The sequence below is a fragment of the Rhinichthys klamathensis genome, unplaced genomic scaffold (assembly GCF_029890125.1).
Source record: "Rhinichthys klamathensis goyatoka isolate OS25496 unplaced genomic scaffold, OSU_Roscu_1.1 h1tg000123l_1, whole genome shotgun sequence".
In the NCBI taxonomy this organism is placed as follows: domain Eukaryota; kingdom Metazoa; phylum Chordata; class Actinopteri; order Cypriniformes; family Leuciscidae; genus Rhinichthys; species Rhinichthys klamathensis.
In genome coordinates, this window is record NW_026606660.1 from 8,074,494 (window position 1) to 8,099,475 (window position 24,982).

Here is a 24,982-nt window from a genome sequence, read left to right on the forward strand (position 1 = left end):
ATGAGTGAGTACATTTTTGGATGAACTAACCCTTTAATTAAGAATTGAGATTCTGTTTTTGTATTCTAGTGGAACCATGCTACTTTTATATTAAAGGGTGATACCATTGTATTTTGACCTATACCATGTTTAAAAAATGTGGTGTCGGTAAGATAAAAAAAAAAACATGTTTTTGAAAGAAGTCTCTTTTGCTCATCAAGGCAGCATTTATTTGATCAGAAATACAGTACAAACAGTAATATTGTGAAATATTATTACAATTCAAAATTACTTTTCTATTTGAATACATTTTAAACTAATTTATTCCTGTGATCAAAGCTGAATTTGCATCATCATTACATTAGTCTTCAGTGTCACATGATCTTTCAGAAATCAATCTGATATGCTGATTTGATGATCAAGAAACATTGAAAACAGCTGTGCTGCTTAATATTTTTTTCGAAACCATAATACATTTATTCAAGTATTTGTTTTGTGATAAATTCCAAAATAACAGCATTTGTTTGTAATAGAAATATTTAGCATTATTTTGAATGTCTTTTACTGTCACTTTTAAACAATTTACCGTAATACATCCTCACCGAATAAAAGTATTAATTTCTTTAAAAAAAAAAATCTTATTGACAACAGGCTTTTGACCTTTTATACACAAACAGTGTATGAGTAACATATTTGTAGACAATACCATGGTATTACATTCATGGTAACGTTTTAAAACCGTTTTGTACCATGGCACATTATCTTGTTAGGGAATTGTGTGTCAGTACAGCATACTCTGTTTTTACATCAAGAAGCTTGTCATTTTCCAGAGAATCTGTTGCATTTGCTAAGTTTTTCATTTAAATCATATTCAGTGTTTCAAATTCATAGGTCAGAAATGCAAATTTTGTTTGTGGTGCATTTGCTTGAAATCTGCTGTGATAGACACATTGATCTTATGAAGTGTTTGTCAAGTCACCTTTATTTTTAAAGCTCTTTATACAATAGAAATGCTTTCAAAGCAGCAATTCTAAGAAGTTTAATGATGTAAACTTTATAAAATAGGAGACAAATTAAAATAGCATGATAATAGTGCCACTATTCAGCTCAATGCAATTTAATGTTGATTCAGTCAGTGCAGTCAAATCAATTATATTGCTGAATATTAAGTGTCTCCAACTAAGCAAGCCAAGGTGACTATATTTTAGAGTGTAAATCCTTAACACAGCCATAAATAAAACAAAATCTTGCCCCTTTGCACATGTAGGCTGTATTCTACTGTAAAATGTAGTGTTCTAGCCTTGTTGATAGTGCTAATGTGGAAGCCCGTGTGTGTGTGCTGTGACCTTAGCGTCTCCAGTTACCCCTCAAACCCCTGTGTAATACCCCCCCGCAGCAGCTGCCCATGCTGGTGGGGCAGACAAAGTGAGGCCAGCACGAGGGCTGCTGGAGGGAGGGAGAGGTCAAGTCCCAAAATAGCCCCTCGGTGTGGTGAGGCAGCCCCTCCTCCAGAGAGAAAGACAGAATGGAAGAAGTGGGCCAGTGAAGTGAGTGAGGAAGAGATACAGAGAGAGAACGACAACATATCAGACAGCACGAGCACTCAGAGCTGTCACATCTGACATCAGATCTGACACGCATGCCGCGCCGAGCACACTAAACGAATCTTCATTCTCTTTCATTCTTCGTGTTTTACCTCAGCCGGTGCGCAGGTAAGAGGACGGATCAACTGACACGCTCAAGTATGCTTCTAACAGGAAGTCTCTGACAGCTTGACATTGCTGAGATTGTTTGAAATATTGTTCGGATGTGAAGTTGAGTGGCTGCGTTTTCTTTTGTGGATAATTGATTATGCTTGGCTTTGTGTTTGGTGTGGTTGTGAATTTCTTGCACATTTTTAAATGAAAAAGATGAGAATTAAGTTGGATTGGCATATTTTGTAGGAAAATGTTTGCATTATTTTTGCATTTGGAAAAGGAAGAGGCTTTGAATGAAAGTTAATTTACGTGGGAGTGTTTGTGTCAATGTGCGGCTCGTGTCATCACAGATCACATGGTGTTGAGAGGGCAGCTGTGGCCCCTATATACACACCCTTTCTCTGTCACTTTCACTGGCCTTTATCTCCACTGATAACAAAAAGTACCATGGTATTTTTAGCTCCTTAGAGTACCTTGTTAATATCATGGTGGTAAACTTGCATTCAAACATCAGTGTAAATGTAATTTATTATTTCTGTGATGCAAAGCTGTATTTTCAGCATCATTACTCCAGTCTTCAGTGTCACATGGTCCTTCAGAAATCATTCTAATATGCTGATTTGCTGCTCAAGAAAGATTACTTATTATTATCAATTATGTTGACAACAGTTGTGCTGCTTAATGTTTTTTTTTTTTGCAAACCATGAATAATTTTTTCATAATTCTTGTTCAAAAGAACAACATTTCTTTGAAATAGAAATCTTTTGTAACATTATAAATGTCTTTACTGTCACTTGATCAATTTAATGCATCCTTGCTGAATAATTTATTTAAAAAAAAATAGTTCTGATGCCAAACATTTGACCGGTAGTGTACATCAATGTACATGTCAGTATATAAAAATAAACCCAGACTTTATTTTATAACAGTGACCTTGGGAAATGGACATAAAATATTGATTTGAGCTTAAATTATTGTATTGTGTGAGGGAAAACGACACCACGGAGTGATATATGCGAGACATGAAACCTGCACAGCTATGTAAGAAAGTGAGACGATGACAATTAAACACTTTTGTGGCCATTATAATGCTGAAATTGACCAATAAGAAGACAAAACTAGACCAAAAGGTTCATATGTTCTTTAAGAACTGAAGATGGTGTCATATGTATGGTGTATTACAGTTTGTGTGCTGCAGATGATCTGTGAGCGTTCTGTGGACTGTAATTTGGTCAGCTTGTACTCTACTGTTTGTTTTTGAGCCAGCGAGGCAGGAGTGTGTGGGACCTGCTACATGTCTGACCTACATTCAGCGATGCCGTGTTATTTTAGGGAGTGGACGGCACCGTATCAAAGATGCTGCTGGTGTTGCTGTGTTGACAACGAGGTGCAGTTGTTTTGGCATGTCTGCCGTGCCCCATAAATGCTCCTGTGAACTATATTCTCTCTCAGTCTCACCCTTGTCTTGATTGTCTCAGTGCTTTTTAGGTTCTGACACTTTCACAGGTTTAGGGCAAATTACTGAACAATAAAAGAAAAAAAAAGAAAAGAAAAAAAAAGTGGTGCCAAGAAGTATTTGGATGCTTAAGCTACAATTAAAAATGTATACATGTATTTGTATTATATAGAGCTGCACGATTCTGGATAAATTGAGAATCATGATTTTTTGTTTCAAATAGAGATCACGATTCTGAATTGACAACTAAACAAAATAAACATGTCATTTACTAGAGGTTCTGACAAAATGTGAATTGCTGCAGTCTGTTTTGAAATGTTTAAAAAGAAATCTGTTTGAATGAATTCAACTCATAAATACTTCACTTGTTTCCATTCCTTTTTTTAACGAATCTCTTGAATGAATGATTCAATGACAAATAAATGTTTTAACAGTCACTTGTCGTCACCTACTGGTGTAACAATGTAATTGATGCAATCTCTGATGCGTCAATTTACTTAAAGCTGCAGTCCGTAGCTTTTCCTCTTTGTCGCCATCTCTCTGTTCGAAATCTGTAACTGCAGTGATTCGCGGAATTATCATCTTTACGTGGGTTGTAAATCGGCATGAAACAGCGCGGATGAACACAGTGCTTTGAGGCGAGTGCTGCTGTCAGTCACCGCGCTGTGTGGATACTGTCATACAGAATCACAGATTCACTTTTTGAAAGTTTGACCAACATAAGAATTTTCATAAGAAAATGTCTTCTGAACAAGTAAGTAACATCCATTTTTGTTCTGACCAACTAAGGGGGAAAAAGCATTCGACATGATAAGCTTCGTTAGATTTAATCAACGCGATTTACAGCAACCGTGCAAATTATAGCCTACTTTGTTCTCAAATTGTTCATGTTAACAACATCAGCATTGCGTGACTAATGTTAAATTTAATGTGTTTTGTGGTTACCTGTGTAGTTCAGAATTCATATTCTCCATAATAGCAAAACGAGAAAGGCACAACAAAGGAAACTCCATAACTGTGTGAATTAAGAAAACGTACTGTTACACGATTGAACTATTGAAATGTCTTAACTTACTTGTTCAGCAGAAAAAAGCCGTCTCTTCTTCCGTTTTGAACCCCTTCAAAACACGGAGTTCACGCACTTTTCAAAAGCCCCGCCGATGTTTAAATCCTTGTGTTCGCATGAGACGGTTTCTTTCTCTTTCTCTAGCCACCTTAAATCCGAAGTACGAAGTCTTTTGGGTTTTATAACTGCTGAATCTCCAGTTGACACTGATGATTGTTGTTTGGATCTTTCTGGATGCCATAAGTTTAATTATGTAAAGTGCTGCGAGAAAAGCCTATACATCTAAACATCTCGTCACGCGCAGTATAGCCGGCTAGCCGAAACTCCTTCTTTATGTGTACGGGTGTGACGTAATGACGCAAAGACATGCTCGAATTTCCCGCGGAAACCCACCAGTACCACTGGAATTAAAATCATTATTACAAGCTAACCGTTTTGAATCTAGCTATGGCAAGCAGATAGTTTTGACCACTGGCAGAATAAGTTTTTTTTTTATATAATTATTTTGGATTATTTTTAACTTAAAAAAGTTACGGACAGCAGCTTTAAATTTTGATCGCTACCATAGACATCAGTATTTATATCCGAACTATAAACTTTTATCCATACTTATCAGTACTTCTGTGATCATTTTAATATTTGTAATTGAAATAATGATACTGTGTGGTTGAAAAGAAACTGTTCATGACAACTGCTTTCTCTGGCTCAGCTACAGCGTGAACATAGATTTGAATGTTAGCTGTGATCGTATTTGTCAATGGTTTAATAGACACAGCCGAGTCGCTGTCATTTAGAAATTAGATCACATGAGTGTTTGAATCGAGATCGCGATCTTTTAACGATTAATCGTGCAGCTCTAGTGCTATATAACAGAATATCAAAACAAAGGGCTTTTATTTGAAAAAGATATACCACAAACACACATATTTCACAAAGTTCAGTTTTATAAGGTTCAAAATATATTGTTCAGAATGTACAAAAAATGATAACCAGAAAGAGTCCAAAACTTGTGGAACATGCTTATTCTTAATAGTATTAATTACAACAACACATTGGTGTAAAAAAAATAAAAGGAAAAAAAGTGACTTAGAAAAGTGAAATTTGTTTGCAGTTGCCACTTTGGTTTATATTTTGTATTTAATGCAATGAAATTCTGTTATTTTTAAGTTTGACTAAAGTGTGTTAAAGTGTCCAAATACTTATTTTGAGAATTATTTTTAATTTGATTAATGATGCAGTTCCAATGATGTCAAAGTGGTAAAATGTTTCAAAAGCAAATTTCCTTTTTTGCCCTCAGAATTAAAAGTTTTTTATAAATGACAGTGTGTTTAAGTTTGGATGAGATGAGGCAACTGTCCGAGTTTCCTAGCAGCTGAACTGCCCTTCCGACTGACAGGCTGGGGGAAGGGAACATGACATGATCCAACCACATACAGTGGACACAAACAGTATTTTAAAGTGTAATTGAGGTACACTTTGAAAAATGCAAATCTAATTGTTACTTGAGTGAAAAATGTAAATTGGCATCTGACTTCACATGCATTTGTTATCTAACGCAGTGACATTCAGGCATTATTAAGGTGAGACTTGACCCAAGTACTTTTTTGGGGTCACTGTAAATGTGTAGTTGCAGTGTAGTGTAACTAAATCGTATTCTGTTTTGTGATCTCACCTTCTAAAATTAGTTACATCTGAAACTATCCTTTTAATATCACCCCGTGGCTGCTTGATTTATGATTTAAACCACAGTGACAGTAAAAGAAAAGCCCCCTAGACCCGATGACCCACAGCTGTAAATGTGCTCTTCACTGCTGTGACTTTCATATCAGATGAACCACGTGCTGCAAGGAACTACTTAAAGGTACAGTGTGTGATTTTTAGCGGCACCTAGTGGTGAGGTTGCGAATTGCACAAAAGTTATGGTGGCCGACAGGAAAAGATAATGTCTGAGACAGCAGAGAGTAGCCAGTTAAGCAATGAGGTTTCTTTACAAAGATAAATTAAGAAATTATGTTCATATTATTCAGTAAAATGATATGTTATTGCGAATATCATTGTTACTTGTTCATCATTGTGTCAGTGTTTTATTCGCTGACTTTAGCTAGCTTCTTTGCACGAAGAACAACATGGTGACGAAACGCGTTTGTCCATTTAGGGCTACTGTAGAAACATGTCGGCGCATTTTAATGTAAGGGGACCCGCGGTGTATGTAGATAGAAATGGCTCATTCTAAGGTAATAAAAACATAACAGTTCATTATGTAAGGTCTTTATACACCACTTAAAACATAGTTATGTATATGATATTGCATTTCTGTCAACAGATCCTCCTAAATATTACACAATGCACCTTTAAGTACCTTTTTCCAATTTCAATGAAATCATCTTAAAATATCAAACGCTGAATAAAGATCTATAGAATGGCAGCACACTCAACATGGTCTTTGTGAATCTTACTTAATAGTGCCAGCTGTTGCTGGAGGGAATGTGGAGTCACACTGGTTCAAACTAGAACTCAAATAGCAATGAAAATGCACTAGTTCTAGATGTTACTGATGAGGTGTTAGAGTTTACACCACATTGTGTAAATAACACCCCTGTCAGTTTTCAACAAGAATACACTACCTTTCAAAAGTTTTGGGATTATTTGGGATTATTGGGATTATGATCTCTTATGGAAAAAGTCTCTTATGATCAACAATGTTGCTTTTATTTAATAAAAAATGCAATAAAAACAGTAGGGGTGTAACAATATATCGTGTCACAATATATCGCAATACAAAAATGCAACAATATGTATCGTGGATAGTGACTATATGTATTGGGTTTAGTTCACCCAAAATAAAATTTACTATGCGAGAAAAAAATTCACGTTTACAGAGTTTTAGTGTCAGTACTACATTAAACTACTTTATATAATGTTGAAGATAATGCACTGAGGGAATATTTGTGGGTCCTGATAATGCCAAATGTCTGATGTTGCCAGTAAAACGTGGTCTGCAATATTTTAAATACAACTAGTCAGAGTGAAATCATATTTATCTAAAATAATTCTGTATTTTCAGCTTCAGAATCATCAATATTTTGTATTCTGGTGTCTCTATTGTCCTGTGCTTTGGGTTTCCAGCACCAAGTCCAAGCCTATTCATTTACACCCATAATGTAATATCAAATTTATCATTTTAATCTTTAACCTTTTATCATATGTCTTGGAGTATCGCAATAATATCGTATTGTGAGTTCAGGATCGTGATGTGTATCGAATCGTGACATGAGGGTATCGTTACACCCCTAAAAAACAGCAATACTGTAAAATATTATAACAATTTAACATTTTCTGTGATGGTAGCTTTGCAGTAGCCATTACTCCATTCTTCAGTGTCACATGATCCTTGATAAATCATCCTAATATGCTGATTTCGTGTCCAAGAGACCTTTATTATTATTCATACTAAATATGTTTTGTATTAATTGAATGTTAATGATTAATGTAATGCATTCTTGCTGAATAAAAGTAATATCCTGCAACCCCGCCCCCCTCCGAAAAAACGTAACTGGAATCACACTTTTGAACGCTATTGTATGTCATTTTCTTAACAGAGAAGGACGTAGTCAGAGGTAATTTAAAGGGAAAACTACTGGTGCTCTTTGGTATATTCTGAGATCTCCACTTGATTATTCACATGTCATGTGAGAATGACTCAAATATCCCTCCATTTCCTCGTGCATGGATGCATAACACTGTTGTTGTTTCACTTGTGCCTGGTTGAAGGTAGGTGCATGACAAGTAGTCTTGACTTGATTGAGGGTTCCTTTTATCAAAAGAATATTAAATGGTAATACCGCAGTAAGGCCTTGACCATAATAACAGTCTTTGGTGTGCATGATTCAGACATATCCTGTTGAGTACTTTAATCTTTGGATCGTTGATCTTCTCTTAGAGAATTCCTGATGACTGTACTGATGTTCTGTCCTTTTTGCGCTTTCTCTAGAACTGTAATTCACATAAAACATTTTGTCTGAACTTTCAATGTCTTCCATCTAAAAACTCTTTATAGGAATGCGTTTTGAATATCCGGTGTGTTCCGGGTTGCTGATGGAAATAGCTGTTTAGCATTTTTAGTACAAGATGATGTAGTTGGGAAAATCCTATTTTCAAGGATCTGTATGAATCCCATCCCATCATATGTGTAATTTCATGCGCAGTATTGCAGATCATAATATCTGATTACTGTCTGTGCATTTGTCTGTCTGATAGGACATCTGTGAAGACATATCCGATCATGTCGAGCAGATCCACGCACTGTTGGAGACCGAGTTCTCCCTGAAGCTCCTGTCCTACTCTGTGAACATCATAGTGGACATCCGGAGCGTGCAGCTCCTGTGGCACCAGTTGCGAGTGTCCGTGTTGGTTCTGAAAGAGAGGCTTCTCCAGGGCCTCCAGGACTCCAACGGCAACTACACCCGCCAGACTGACATACTGCAAGCCTTCAGCCATGATCACGATGAGGTCAGATACATCTCTAAAGCATCGTCTGAATTATACCCCCTAAAGCGGGGTACATCCCTTACTAAGGCCACATCCCTCACTAATTCACTAGGACAGAAACTTAGTTACGCAATGTTTTGTTGGGAGTGTACCATAAACTCATATGCTATACCCTTCACCAAAGACATTTAGACTATGGAGGACCAAACCTATAAAAATTAAAAATAAATAAATGTAAAAAAAACTAAAATAAATGACTATTTATACTTTTATTTCCCTATTTATGTATAATTATATATTTCCCCACATTTATTTATTTATTCATTTATTTATTTATACATTTATATATTTATTCATTTATTGCTCTGTATGCTAATAAGGGGGTGTGTTTTAGCTATTTGACACCTGTAAAGTCACGTCCACAAACCTCTTGCGTAATGTTTGGTCACACCACAAGGTGTCACTGTGGCCTCAAAGCTTCAGCACTGCCATTCTGAGCTCGATTGCTATGTCTGAGGTAAAACACACCCCCTTATTAGCATACAGAGCAATAAATGAATACATATATAAATGTATAAATACATTTATAAATAAATAAATGTAGACGTAAATGCATATATACATAAATAAAAGTGAAAATAAATAAAAGTGGAAATAAATAAATAAATAAATGTGGGAAAATATATAATTATACATAAATAGGGAAATAAAAGTATAAATAGTCATTTATTTTATTTATTTTTTACATTTATTCGTGTATTTATTTATTTATTTTTATAGGTTTGGTCCTCCATTTAGACTAGGCAAACCTAGCAAACACTTGCAGCAAAGCGCACTTTTTATCCCGAAACAATTCTTTTAGCACAGGATAGATTTGATTACATTTTAAATTTGAGTTTGCAAATTAATAGTCTGATTGTTTTTGTGATCTTGATCATCTTTAGGCTCGGCTGGATGCTTTGACAGAAGTGGATGACTCTGGCCAGCTGACCATTAAGTGCAGTAAGGACTACTTCTCCCTCGACTGTGGCATTACTGCTTATGAACTGAGCGACTACAGTCCCATTGAAGACGCAGAAGGTCAAGGGCCACGCTCCCTTTATCCCGAGCTGGAGCAAGACTTTCCAGAACTGCTTCAGAGTGTGGATCTCCTCAACATTGCAGCCTCTAGACAGAACCAGGTGTCATCTTCACCTGCAGAAGAGTCTGTTACTTCCACCCAGGAACCTCAAGAGACAATCAGTGGCCCCACCGAAGAAGAAAGTACACCGGATTCAGCAATGCAGGGAGATAGCAGCTTTGCCCTTTCCAAACGCCCTCTTCAAGGTGCCATTAGGAGTGATGTTTCTCCCACACAGCCTCTGCCTAAAAAGCCCATGTACCTGGAGGGTGATGGAAACACAAGGTTCAGTAGGCCTTCACCTCTCCAGTACCAGGCTGACTTGAGCAGAAGCACGCCATCTCTTCTGGATACACCGGATCGCTCAAAGTTCTGGCTGGAGCTGGAATCAGTTTATCCAGGCAATGGGAGTCAATCCTACGAGAGTCTCCATGCTATGAACGGAAGGAACTTGCGAATGGGTCTCAAGAGACCATCTGTGCCTGGTGAAGTCCCACTGGAGAGACGCTCATCTGAGGCCGTGCAGGGATTACAGACACAGAAGCACTTGACGAACTTCAAGGCTATGCACTCCAAAGCCAAGCAGGCTTACAGTGACTCTTCCACCCCACCACCATCTTCAGGGGAGGACATCTCAGACCACGACCCACGGGAAATGTCCTCCAGCCCCGGCGATCAAGCTCCCACCACAGGCTCTCTCTGGATTGTTAACCAGAATGCTCTGCATATCTCTAATGCATCAGACAGCCCCAAAGAACACTGGTATGGTTCGGATGAGTTCCTCGCTCTTCCAGCCCAGCTGAAAAAGACAGAAATGTTAGCGATGAAGCTGGAAAACCTTGCTCAGGCTTTACCGCAAAGAGGCTTGCAAGAGTCCGTCCAGGACGTGGATGACTGGGAGCTCACTGAGGTCAACCCTGATTGGGAGAGCAGCTCCGATCTTCTTTTGCTTCACCCCTATAAAAAGTCCTCCCGAGCCGGGCGCTTTTCACCTACCTCCTCGAGCGACGTGGCTCCTTCTCTTGATGACAGCATAGAGTCTGGGCCCCTCAGTGACCTGTTGTCCGAGGACGAAGGGGCGCGAAGTACACCAGAGTCCAGGGGAAGAAACATATCGACTGGGCGGCCCATTGCACCAAAGATTATGTTCCAATGCACACCCTTGATACAGCAGCTACTAGCAGATATTCAGCACAAAGAGAACTACCACGATGTCTGGGCGAAGATTGAGGTAAGAGATTTCTGCTTTTTGGTACAGTATTCTTAACCTTTCCAAAGGCTGTGTTTGAAAAAGAATACTAGCTTTTTACTTACTGTTGGAGTATGCTGTGCTACAGAAAACCATGCTGTATATACTTTAATCTGTTCCATATATACTGTATAATGTGCTGTATATGCTATTTACTGTTCATTTTACAGTGTATTGAATACTGTGCAGTGTGAACTGTAAATGCATTATTCCATTATAAACTTTTCAGACTGTAGTATGCTACATTTGATCTCACCATGTTGTATATGAGTGCAGTTTAGTTACAGTTACCGTTGTGTTTAGTAAAATAGTTTTGATTCTCAGCAGTCAGGTCAGATAATAAGTGGTTGTAGTCACTTCCACAGTTCCTCAGATAGCAGCCAAACAATGTGCAGATTGCATTGTGGTGTACATTATTATGTCCAGTGGACTGCCCTTGTATACTGCTTATTTTGGCAAATCCCAATATACATGCGATACACTGCAGAAATAGAGTAAAAGTAGTATGTTAGTACACTATTCTTAAGCCATTCACTCAACAAAGCTAAATGAGCAACCGAGTGATAATGGTGAACCTCTCAAACCTACATTTATCACAGTTCTACAGTTTATATCTAATTTAAAAGGGGTATAATCATTAAGGAAGTCATTTGTATGCCTTAATCCTCATTCACATAGAGGCGGCAGCTAATATGTGCCACTACACTAAGCAGATATTAAAAACAGCTGATAACTAAAGGGGTAATGAACTAACAAGCCACCTCAGCCTTTCGCTAATATTCAAAGCTTAATTAACAGGATTGTGCTCCTTGACAACCTCTCTTCAGTCCCAAGTCTGTAATTAAATGATTAGCTTCAAAATTAAGAACATGCAATCGTTTATAAAGGACCCGGGTGCTTGAGGAAACCCAAACTAGTCAGACTGTGTGGGATAGCATACGCTGATTTCACGCAGCCGCCATTTTGAAATGGCTCCGATGGGAAGAAAACCGGAAGTGTCGCCTTTAATCATAGGAGAGTCGCGAATGCGATGGCGTATTGTTGTGTTTAATGTAGAAATTAGTTATTCTAAAAAGGTACATACATTTCTTTCATACTTTAGACTATATACAGTGAAATTCATTTAGAAATAATTTGTTTTATATATATATAATTCAGAACGTAAAAAAAGAAGCAGGAACGAACTATATACATATCCTATATTGGATATTAACATCAAATAGTGTAAATCGCGGCAGCAGCTTCAGGTTGGTAGTCCAAGGCATTGCTGTCTATCTGTACTTCCCACCGGAGCCTCGCTTTCGATTTCAAAATGGCGGCTGCGTGAATTCAGCGTATACTACCATGCTACTCTTATTACTGCTAAAGTGTAAAGTGTGTACACTTTGCACTCTATGCATATTTTCTGTATGGAAATACCCAATGACCTAGTACATTTAAGTATGCAATAGCGCTGCAGGGAATACTGTCTCCCATAATGCAATGCTTCCTACATACAGTAGTGTTCATGCATCACACAAAGGCTAAAACATTATTAAAATAATAATACATGGATATGCAAATGTAAAAGATTACATTTTATATTTATTAATTTAGCAGATGCTTTTATCCTAAGCAACAAGTACACTGTCATAGGAGCCAACAATGCCACACATCATAGAGAGGTCATAAAAATGTGACAATGTGGCATAGCTGTTTGAAATGTCTATCATGGGATAATGCATACTGTTTAACTTATTATTATTATTATTTTATATATTAATTTATAATAATAGGCAGTACAGTATGTCCTCTTGCAGTAAGTAGTAAGATAATATTCTGTTTTGAGCTCAGCTATAATTAAGCAATCTAGCTGCATTAATCTTTATTAGTAAAAGCTACCATTTCTTGTAGTAATGTAATTCTTATCTATGTTCTTTCAAAAATGCATTGCTGATGAGATCTGAATCATTACACTTTTTGTTTTTTTGCTGGCCATGAGTTTAGTTCTACTGTTTTGTTTACTGCCTCAGAGACATAATGGGATACTGCCGCCATCTGGTGGTCAAATATAAAAACAGACCAAGAACACCAAAAGTAATATAAAGTAATGTCTTTGTTTATGGAATTGAGTCAATTATGAGTGCATCAAATTAAGTTTATTTAACAAGATCTTTTAGATGCAATCTTTGCAAACCTAGTATTTCAACTTTTGATATAGGATGCTTTGGTTTGAAAAATATGCCATAGTGCCTAACAAATACAGTAGAATCTAGTTATTGTTTCTACTGTAAAACCAAAGTAACTTGGGATCACTCACTATTGTCAATAAAATAAAAAAATTAAGCAAGATGATATAATGATTCTTGGACTGTTTGAATGACGTCATATGGATTAATTAAGGGTTTGCATTAGTAAGTATAGTATTTTGGTGAAGATTATGGTTATACTGTATTTGTGTTCAATAATTTGTGCATTCATCCTGATGTAGGCATATTTTGACCAATGTCTGGACTTTATCCACTGGAACTCTTTCAGTTCACACAAATTCATATTTTATCACCTGCAAATTCAGTCTTCTGTTTCATCCAAGAAGATCAATCATGGACTCAACAGCATAGAAAGCATGTCTTATGAACAGTAACCACTGCAATCATGCCGATCTGATGGAGGTGAATGACTAGTGAAGGGAAGGATGCCCTCAAAAGTTTTCAGCTGTAATCCTTCCTTTGGTTCCAGTGAAAGCGTGTGCATGTGTGTGAGTGTGTGTGAACGTGTGCAGTAAGCTCACTGGAGCGGGTGGAGGTAGGCAGCCACATCCACCTGAGATGATGCGTGTCACAGGAGGAGGTGATTGATTACATTAGTATTCAGCCGCTGGAGATGACTTCATTCTCATGGCAACAGACAGCTGGCAGCTGAAGCCTCTTCTTGGGGGCGTCTCAGGGGCCTAGTCATGTGTGACGCCACCAAACCCGTCTTCCCCTTCTCCTTGTCTTTTCCCCTCTCTCTCTCTCTCTCTCTCTCTCTCTCTCTCTCTCTCTCTCTCTCTCTCTCTCTCTCTCTCTCTCTCTCTCTCTCTCTCTGTTTCTGTCTTTCTCGTCCTCTGCTTCCCCCACTCTGTCGTTCTTTGCATATCTTTGTTTTTGCATCTTTATTTTCATTTTAGTGCCAGATATGGTAATAAAAGTGAATATAAGAATGCACAATTTTGTATTTTATTAAAATGTACTATATATATATATATATATATATATATATATATATATATATATATATACAATTATTTGCAGTAGTTAATAAAAGAATAGTAGCTGCCAAATCAAAATTTATAAATCAAAATTTCCATTGGAAAAAGAAAAGCAGCAAACAGCAAGTTTATTTCTTTCTATTCATTTGCAGTATATTCACATTTTATGTGTGTGTATGTGTATACATATATACACACATACATAAAATGTGAATATATATATACTGCAAATGAATAGAAAGAAATAAACTTGCTGTTTGCTGCTTTTCTTTTTCCAACACACACAAAATAGGCTTTATTTTCTAAATGCAAAAAAATATATATGTTTATAAGTTTTTTGCATTTAGAAAATGAAGCCTATTTTGTGTTGACATTTATTTTCATGACAATTAAGCAATGTCATTTTTGTTTTGTTTTGTTTGCTTATGGAAAAGAGCTGCATGATTGTTCTCCAAAAAGTCTCCTTTTGTGTTCCATTTGAAAGGAAAGTAACAGCTTGCATAATTGGAATGCCATCAGGGTGATTAAATAAACAACAATTTTTCATTTTTGGGTGAACAATTCCTTTTGAACGCATATAAACAGACAATGCGAATATGGTGATAAAAGCAGTGATTGGTTTCTGAGGGTGTTCAGGTCATACTGTATATGAATTTGGCGGCTACCGACTGCTTTCACCCATTAGCTCTCTCTCTCTCTCTCTCTCTCTCTCTCTCTCTCTCTCTCTCTCTCTCTCTCTCTCTCTCTCTCTCTCTCTCTCTCTCTCTCTCTCTCTCTCTCTCTCTCTCTCTCTCTCTTTCTTTCTCTGGGGCATGGAGTCTTGTCTCATTTTCTCTTCCTCCCTCTGTAATACACTCACAAACAGGTCTGGTGACAAGCTCAGTTAATGCCGTGACCAGCGGCTACATATTCATCTGCTCTGAGAGCTTTATCAGTGCACGAGATGAGAGTGAATCGCACGCCGTCCCTGCCAGGGGAATAATTTAGCGGCAGTATCTATTGATCTTCATCGACTGCCACAATCTCGCAGAATTCCTTTGGTCTATATGAAGATGTACCATATTGCAGCAGAGCTGGAGAGATGTGGAGTAGTTTGAGGGCTTTCTTTCAACATAAAAGTGGTCTGCCAGCTCTAACCAGCTTGACCAAAACAGTCTGCCAACTCAAAACCAGGTCCAGTCGAACTGTTCAACAATATAGACCAGATAGAAACCGTTAGGAGAAGTGTTCAGGCTTTACTCTGACTTTTGAAATGGTGTTCTCACACAGATCTGATTCCTCTCCAGCATTTTAGCTTTGAAAGCACATCCAGTCTCACCCACATCAAAGCTTGACTGCCGGTGAAGGCCAAACAGTCGATAAATTATGGGATTTTTAGCCTGCATTTGCGGAGAGGGCATTTGTATCAATATCTTTGATTTTCACCAATGTTAGATAATGAGCAGGAGGAGCTGCCATGGAGAATCTTCTCATATTACATTCAGATGGTTCATTAGAGACTGTATGAAATGGTATTTGATCCGTTTGCACGTATGACATCAGAAGACGAGCATATTTGTCACTGTAATAATTAGGTCTCAGATCCTCGGCGTTCACCCCCTGCTTAACCACAGACTTAAAGGAAAAGTTCACTCGAAAATGAGCATTTTGTCATCAGAAATCATATTACCTTCATGTCATAATTTTTCTTCCTAATGCAGATGCCCTAAATAATGTCCAAGCTTCTCATTTCCATACAGTGAAAGTAAAAATGGACACCACAAATATAAAATAATACCATAGAAGTATCTGAAGTCCACATTACTTCTAAAGTCTTATGAAACAGATTTGGTGGTTGAAGATTATCATTGAAAAACAACTTACATTTTGGTCGGATCTTCATTTAATGCTAAGACTTGATATATAGATGCTAATATACTCTACTTTGTTTTGTTTTTTTTGTCCTTTTTGGAGTATGAAACACCCCACCGACCTTTGTTGTGTAGAACAAAGCAGTTTGGACATTATGTAAAACGTCTTTTTATTGAAAAGATGGATGAAAAAGTCATATGGGATTAGAATCAGGAAAATGATGAGACTGTTTTGATTTTTCAGTGAGCTGTTCCTTTAAGGGCAGTATTTGGTTAAACTGGAATCAGCAGTCCGAGTCTGTATAGGTTTTCATTTGTCCAGCAGATGGCAGTATTTACACACCGAGCACATTGAACCTGCTCTTATTGAAAAAGCCATAGAGGCTCATGAAGGGCAGCTACTGTGTGACATTCCCTTAAGCATTGTGTGACAAATGCAAACCCTCACTCCGAAACTTTTATCAGCTTATCAAACCTTATCAAAACACTTTCTTTTTCTGAAGTCCTATTTGTTGTGTTGTGGTGTGTAACACATGTTGTTTGGTTGGTTTGGATTGTTATATTTCGAGATGTCAGAACAATCACTTTTGCTGTGTTTGACCGTGTTGATGTGCCTGTGTGTTGTGTGTTTGCTCTTGCAGGGTTTTGTCAGCAAACTGGATGAGTTCATCTGTTGGCTGAGAGACGCTCTAGAAACCACAGACAACTGGACGCCACCCAAAGCTGATATCGACAGCCTCAAACTCTACCTGGAAACTCACCTTGTGAGTAAATGTCTAATCAGTCTTTCAGTGTGTTAAAGCTCACATATGTTAACAAATGGACACATGGTCAGACATTTTCCACTAGTGATCACACTGCATTTATTTTTATTCTACTGAACCTTCAATCTTAGATGTTGATGTTTTGCTCAATGTTGCTCTTTCGTGGTTTCATCATGTCTCTCAGTCGTGTTTCATTTTAGTATCAACTTTATCTCAGATGTTTATCCTAAAATTCTTTAGGAGAAATTAAAAAAGGCACAACTGAGTAAACTTTTGACATACAACTGACGTGAAAAAGATTTTAGAGCTATAAAATGAAAGTATATATATCAGCTCAGATAATTTGGTCTTGAATTGTATTTATATGTAGTAAAATTATCTACATTTACTTTTGAAAGAGGACATTGAATGAAAAAATCTTTTATTATACATTTCTGTAAAAATAATGACAAATATTTCATATATATGCGTATGTATGTGTGTATAAAATACAAATCTAACTTTTATATTATTTTAAATAAAATGTTAAAATTGTGAATAAAATGATATTGTCAATTATAAATGCACATGTATTTATTAATGTATAATTAAACTTTCATATATTTTAATAATTTAACATTATATTATATTACTAAAAGTAAATTATAAATGTACATGTGATAATAAATATGTATTATATTATATTATGTTGACATTGTATTGGCTATTGACCATTAGCTGAGATTTCCTCTGAAACGTTTTTTTTTTTCTGGGAGAAGCAGAGACTTGATTCTTTTTTTGTCCTCCGTTAAATCTCATTACTGTCTTGGAGAACTAATTGAGATATTGAAGAGATTTCATTTATGGGTTGTCTTTCCAATGGCAATGTGAAACCTTTAGTAACCCGTACCAGAAGCGTATCATGAGCACCAGCTACACTGTTTGTTTATCAGTCTGTCTGTGTGACCAGCCCATCTGTACTGCAGGAGGAATATCACATTGTGTTTTATAGTGAGAGGCTTCACCAATTTTTATTGATTTAGAGAGCGGGGTCACACACTTGCTGTCTCTCATCCAGCGTTTGGGGTTTGCAGGATGTGCTCACAGGTCTAATGTCTGGGCATTAAGTCCAGCTGGCAGGTGGGGAGCGTGTGTGTGTGTTTGTGTCCGTGCGCATATATGTGTGTGTCTGTGAGCACAGATCTTTCCGGTACCCACGGGAGAGCCGTAAGGAGGAGGTTGGCTGTTGCAGGGTAGGAAGAGAAGGAGAGAGAGAGAGAGAGAAAAGGAGTGGGCTTTCTTTATAAGGCATTGAGAGATTGTGAAATGAAACCGCTATTGATTGCACTGGGTGGCGGATCCAGGTCTCTGAATCACATTAACCACACACACACACACACACACACACACCGGCCTCCATTGGCAAATGAGACGCAGAAACAAGGGCCCCCAGTCACACAGATAGTGAGTTGTGCTCCTGCTTTCCAACATGCACACAAACATTAAGGACATTCTTTATACATCAGTTAGTACATAAACCACACAGTTAAATTGGGTGACGTCCTCAGATAGATTTGAACTGAGCGGACAGTGTTTAAAAAGCTTAATGAAACACTTGGAAAAACCTTTAAAGACTTAATTGGGGGTTTGTGGCTGTTACACCATGTCTATTAGTCATTGTCATTTTAGAGGTCATTTATGTCCTAGTATACACACTTTTTTGTTGTTGAAATTTTTTAATGTATGGCCTTTCACTTGCAGGAAAACAGACCACGAATTGATGCACTGATTTAGATAAATGAATTACTTTATTACTTAAGTGCTTAAGCATTTTATAAACTGCAGCTTCAGCCTTGCGTTCCTCATAGTTTTTCTCCATCTAAAAAATTTGAAAGATAGCCCTGCTGAACTAGCGCTGGTCTTACATTAACTGGTTTAAGATTAGTTTTAGCTTGTTTTCCATCCTGACCTGCTGACTCAATTGCTCAAAAGCTCTTTAAAACCATCAAACCACCAGCTTGGTGGCAAGCAAACCACCTTAGGCTTTAAGTTATTTATTTCTTCACAAACTCTTCCTCTTTCGTAGCGCAAGGGGGTGTTATCCAAAAAATATCTATAAACTTCAAAAATGTACCAGAGATGGTCACCATCTGGGCATCTTCAGCATACTACTTTCAACATACTATCATCAATCAGTATTGCTCTTAAATAAGCATTTGGTCTTGAAATGGAACACATTTATGATTATAACAATATAACATAAAATTTCATTTTTGAAGAAATATTTTACATTTAAAAACTATATATAAACAGCGACCACTTTATTAGGTACACTATGCTATAGGACCTGGTTGGACCTCGTTTTGCCTTCAGAACTGCCTTAATTCTTGGTGGCATAGATTCAACAAGGTGCTGGAAACATTCCTTAGAGATTTTGGTCCATATTGACATGATTTGTCGGCTGCACATCCATGATGCGAATCTCCCGTTCCACCGCATCCCAAAGGTGCTCTGTTGGATTGAGATCTGGTGAATGTGGAGGCCACTTGAGTTTAGTGAACTCATTGTCATGTTCAAGAAAGCAGTTTGAGATGATTTGAGCTTTGTGACATGTCACGTTATCCTGCTGGAAGTAGCCCTTAGAAGATGACACACTGTGGTCATAAAGGTAGGCTCAGGTAGGCTGTGGAGTTTAAACGGTGCTCAATTAGTACTAAAGGGCCCAAAGTATGCCTTTTTGGGCCCTTTAGTACTATAGCAGCAGCCTGAACCATTGATACAGTCAGGGTGGATCCATGCTTTCATGTTGTTTAAGCCAAATTCTGACCTATCCTCTGAATGTCACATCAGAAATCGAGACTCGTCAGACCAGGCAATGTTTTTCCAATCTTCTGTTGACCAATCTTGGTGAGCCCGTGTGAATTGTAGCCTCAGTTTCCTGATCTCAGCTGTGTGTCTTCTGCTGCTGGAGCCCAACTGCTTCAAGGTTCGATGTGTTATAAAGGTTCGACGAAGTATAGTGGCCTGTCTGTGCGTATGTGTGTACTGTATGTAACTGAATTATAATAATCATTTAAAAAAATATATATACAGTGGCCAAAATTATTAGAACGGTAAGATTTTTTTAATGTTTTAAAAGAAGTCTCTTCTGCTCACCAAGGCTTCATTTATTTGATCCAAAATACAGCAAAAACAGTAATGTTGTGAAATACTTTTTCAATTTAAAATAACTGTTTTCTATTTGAATATATTTTAAAATGCAATTTATTTCTGTGTTGGTAAAGCTGAATTTTCAGCATCATTACTCCAGCTTTCAGTGTCACATGATCCTTCAGAAATCATTCTAACATGATGATTTGATACTCAAGAAACATTTATTATTATTGTCAATCTTGAAAACAGTTGTGTACAATTTCTTCAGGATTATTTGATGAATAGAAAGTAAAAAAAAAAACAGCATTTATCTGAAATAAATAAAAGACAGTTCACCCCAAAAAAAATGACCATTCTGTCATTTATTCACCCTTATGTCATTCTAAACATGAGATGAGATTTTTTTTTTTTATATTTATATTGTGAAACGTTGGGGTCCAAACAAGATTGAACATAATTTAAGTTATGTTTTAAGTTATACAGGTCTGGAATGACATGAGGGTGAGTAATTCATAACAAAATTTTCATTTTAAAATAAGAAGAAAAAAAGGTGACCAATTCTACCCCATCCCATAATTCGCAAATTCCTTCAAACCTGCACATCACAAACCCCAATCTGTCTCTAGACACCTCCTGGGCTAGCACCTTTCTTTCTCTTTCTCTCTCTGATTTGGGGATTAGGACAGGGGAAGGTTTTGGGTCCACTGGTTGCTGTGGCACATCTATTGATGTCAAGTACGCGATAACCTGTCTGCCCTCATGTCTGATCCTAGCCGGGGCGCTTCAGCTCAGAGTCCCGTCTATCTGTTTTCACACAAACACACACAGACATATCACACGTCGAGCTAGAAGAACAAAGCACACATCACCGCACGCTTGAAAATGCAACACACATCTGTACCGTAATGGCAAACAAAACACACACCTGCTTCAGGAATCAACTTAAAATGCAGATTTGGACTTTGTTCGCTCTAACTGTGAGGTTTCAGTTATGAACACATTGGATTTTCTCTTCGAGTCAGGGTTTTCAAGGTAAAGGTGATGATGGAATGGATTTAAGAACATTTTTCACACCTTGAAACTTGACAGGAATATTTTTTATCTTTCAGTTGTTGAGGTGTTCGTAACAATACATTTTGCTTCTCGAACATCCTCGAGTTCATAAAACATGACATGTGTTGCCTTGAATTGGAGCTGCACGAATTGATATAAAGAGTCTCTTAATTAGATCATGTGATATTGATATCGCCTCAGTTATAGCTGATGGGATTATTACAGCTCGCTTTTTATGCCGTCGAATACAGTATAAGAGTGTCCTTGCCATGTGCACCAAATATTGATATTACAGAGCATTTTGTTGTAGCATAAATCAGTGATGGATATCTGTTTATTCAGCCTTTTTTCCCTTCAGTTTGTTTACTCATTTTAAAGGCGTTTAGCTCTGTAAAGGATATCAATTTCAGCCTGTATCCGAAGTCATAAATAAGCTCTCCTCACTTTCTCTCGTGTCTGTCATGAGTGATAAATTCTCTCACCTGCTGATCCATCACCCGTCTCGTCCCGCTCGCGCTTTCCGATGGCACAAAGTTGAGAGAGAGACTCTCGGCCCTCTCGCTCCAGCCTTAGACTGTCTCAGACACCAGACCATCCGCTTAGTATGTATGACGGCTATTTCTGTGCTTTCTGAGTCACTAAACTTAGGGCTTGTCATATATGATTAATGCTCTCAGATGTTATTCTGAAAATCGGACTGTTTGTTTAGTCTACTGCCTTCTTAATCCTATAAACCTACTGTGTTATGGGATATTTGATACGCACATTTTTAAGATCTCTAAATAATCAACATGATTGAAGTGCCCCTATTATGTTTTTTTTGAATATTCCCTTTCATGCAGTGTGTAATATAGCTGTCTGTGAATTTAAAAGCTCTGTAAAGTCAAAAGCGCATCTTACTTTTTAGCCATAGAAATATCAGCAGCTGGACCAGATTCCTTATTTTTTATCTGTTTTGGGCCTCTGAATAAAAGGTTTTTTTTCCCTCCTTGAGTATGAACTTTATATTCTCCTATATCATAGTACATCAAATCTTGATGTGTCAAATATGATACTCAACACATTTTTTTTGAAAAACTACTAAAATATATATATAAAAAATTTCTTACTATTATTTCATATGTCAGGCTTTACAGGGTTAACGTTTCTGTAATATGTACTGCATACTATTTTCATATACAACGATTTTATATATGCAACTTTTGTAAGGCAATGTTTGGAATAGCATGCTACCCTACTATTACTGCAGGATTTAGGATTTATGTATACTGTTCATAGTATGCATTTTCTGGATGCACAGAATCCCCAGGGGACCTGCTTACATCTACCGAAATGTGCAGCATACAACCAGAGTGCACTGCACGAAATGCTATAATGTATCCCACAATGCAGTGGACTCTTTTTGACCTTACATTTCCATGGTGACAAATCATTATTTTGCTGGACTGCAAATATGTTTTTACACAAAATGCCAAAATAATCATTTTTAGTTCAGATATCATAACGAAGTTTTGTCTTTAGAACAATCTTAACTAAAAAGATAAGAAAATTCTTAACTTTACATTACCGGTCAAAAGTTTTGAATATTAGAATGACATTCTAATATTCAGATAAGACATTTAACCGAGGTCCTGACTCTCTGGTCATTAAAAATCCCAGGATGCGTTTTGAAAAAGAGGCATAACCCCGGCATCCTGGCCAAATTTGCTCATTGGCTCTATCACTCTGTCTCCTCTCCACATTGATTCCCCCCTTCCTTATGTAAAGCACTTTGAGTACCCAGAAAAAGCACTATATAAATGTAACTATTTAAATTATTAGAATGATTTCTGAAAACACTTACTTTACATTGTAATAATATTTCACAATATTACTGTTTTTACTGTATTTTTGATCAAATAGATGCAGCCTTGGTGAGCATAAAGGCTGATTTATACTTCTGCGTCGGACTTACACAGAAGCCTCTACGCTATAGACTACACGTTGGTTTTCATTTATACTTTTGCGTCGTTGTCCGCCTTGACGCGCAATTACGCATGCAGAGGGAGCATGTGAAACCCGGGGAGCGGTTCTAGCAGACCAATCACAGCGCTTGCGTCCGCGTAGAATTGACACGTTGTTACATTTTTGGAGAGGTGCACCTCAGGGTACGCCGAAGGGTACGCGCGCTACACACAGCCTACGACGGAAGTATAAATTGGGCTTAAGAGTCTTCTTTCAAATACATAACTCTTAATTATTCCAAACTTTTGACCGGTAGTGTATTCTTAAATTAGAAAATAAGAAATGTTTTATTCTTAAGAATGTTTTGTAAATCGGTCCCCCTGGTTCTTTTATCCAACTGGAATTGCAAGGTCAAACGTATTGAATCATGGCATATAATATTCCACACGGTGTGCTGTACACTACACATTTGGAAAAACATAGTCATAATTTTCATATCGAAAATTGTCCTTACATCCATACTGCACAATTAGTAAGAGTTTGCTAGACTGCATGTTTGAACGGACGTTTGTGACAGCAGGACAGAATGGATACACTTTACGGAACAGATCCCGTGTATTCAAGTTGTTGCATCTTTCTGTCAGGTTTGCTGTCGCGCAGACAGGCCGGGCGTCAGACAGCTGAAGATGAAAACGGGCCTTGGCGGCTCCCGTTGCCCTCCGTGGCGCTGGTCAGATCAGAACGCTCGGTAATGGCGTGAAACAGGGCAGAGGGAGATCTGAGGAGATGAGAATCGAAGGTGAGGATGGCTCTAGGCGCCTCAACCGCGGGCCCCCTGTGGGAGCACGGCCCACCGCCCCCCTCGTTCCCACCCGTCGCCCCTTCGCAGATCTTCAAAAGCACATCCCTCACCACCCCCTTCTTCCTCGCGGACACAGGATAATGCTCTCTACTCTTTGATTACACTTAGCAATTGGAGAGCCCTCCGTTCGAGAGTGCTGGGTATTATCAAAACCAATCAACATGAACGTTTTTTTCTCTCTCCCAACCGCTGCCGCACCCACTGGAGGGCGAGAGCAGGGGGCGAGGAGTGTTTGGTGGGGGTTTAAACAGCTATCGTTTAAATAGAGACATAAGAGTAAATGGGGAGTCTGTTGAGAGATGTACACATGACTGACAGTTGGAGAAAACCTGACTGATGGATACTGAGCGCCATATTGTATTGTGGGTCTAAGACCGAAATAGAGAGACAGGAACGCTGTTGCTCAGGCCCGAGGTCATTTTCTAGAGGGCACCACTGTGGGAGAAACGGCTTCAGTTTTATAACATCATTTGAATATTAGTTTATGCCGCGGATGATGAATTAGAGGGACGGCTGTCGTTTGTTAATAATTCAGCGGCGCACGGATGGTGGGATAAACTCGGACAAATACTTGGGCTTCATTCCTCTGAAGATATATGAATAATGCTCGTTTGAGATCAAGGATTGTGTGAAGGGTGTTTAAAGGTTGTGCGTCGACAGCGCAGCAGGAGATTATATACTTTCTTGCTGAAGCACTTAATGTGACTTATGAGTGTTTGTTTCATAGGGATGAAACCGGACGAGGAGATTTCTTGCGTCTCGTTGAGTTCTGTGGGAAAGAAACATCCTAAATGAGATCTCCTTAATATCTCAGTTGTTTAGGTTGCATTGAGATTAATTGGGCTTTTGCTAGAAGTTTCCTGATTGTTCTCAGTTTGTAATAAGATCTCTTCGATATGAAATCAATAATTTTTCTTCAAATTCTTTCCTGGTCAAATACTCTGAGCCGCTATCCACGTTAATTCAATAGCTCTATATATACTATTACTATATGTGAACGATTGACTTTTGATTTGTTTCCATATGTATTTTTAGGAGAATCTTAAATGAATCAAAAATGAGAAATGTATTTAGACTCCTGAGCTATGAAAGA

The 24,982-nt window shown here is 37.8% G+C and overlaps 1 protein-coding gene across 3 annotated transcripts in view; it reads left to right on the forward strand.

The window, feature by feature from the left end:
- akap6 (A kinase (PRKA) anchor protein 6) overlaps positions 1-24,982 on the forward strand; it is a 181,836-nt gene that overhangs the window by 45,746 nt on the left and 111,108 nt on the right. For all 3 annotated transcript variants that reach the window (XM_056256083.1, XM_056256081.1, XM_056256082.1), the window contains exons 3-5: positions 8,456-8,707; positions 9,631-11,037; positions 16,776-16,898. In XM_056256083.1, the coding sequence (XP_056112058.1) occupies positions 8,456-8,707; positions 9,631-11,037; positions 16,776-16,898 (1,782 nt within the window). The remainder of the gene's footprint in view (positions 1-8,455; positions 8,708-9,630; positions 11,038-16,775; positions 16,899-24,982) is intronic.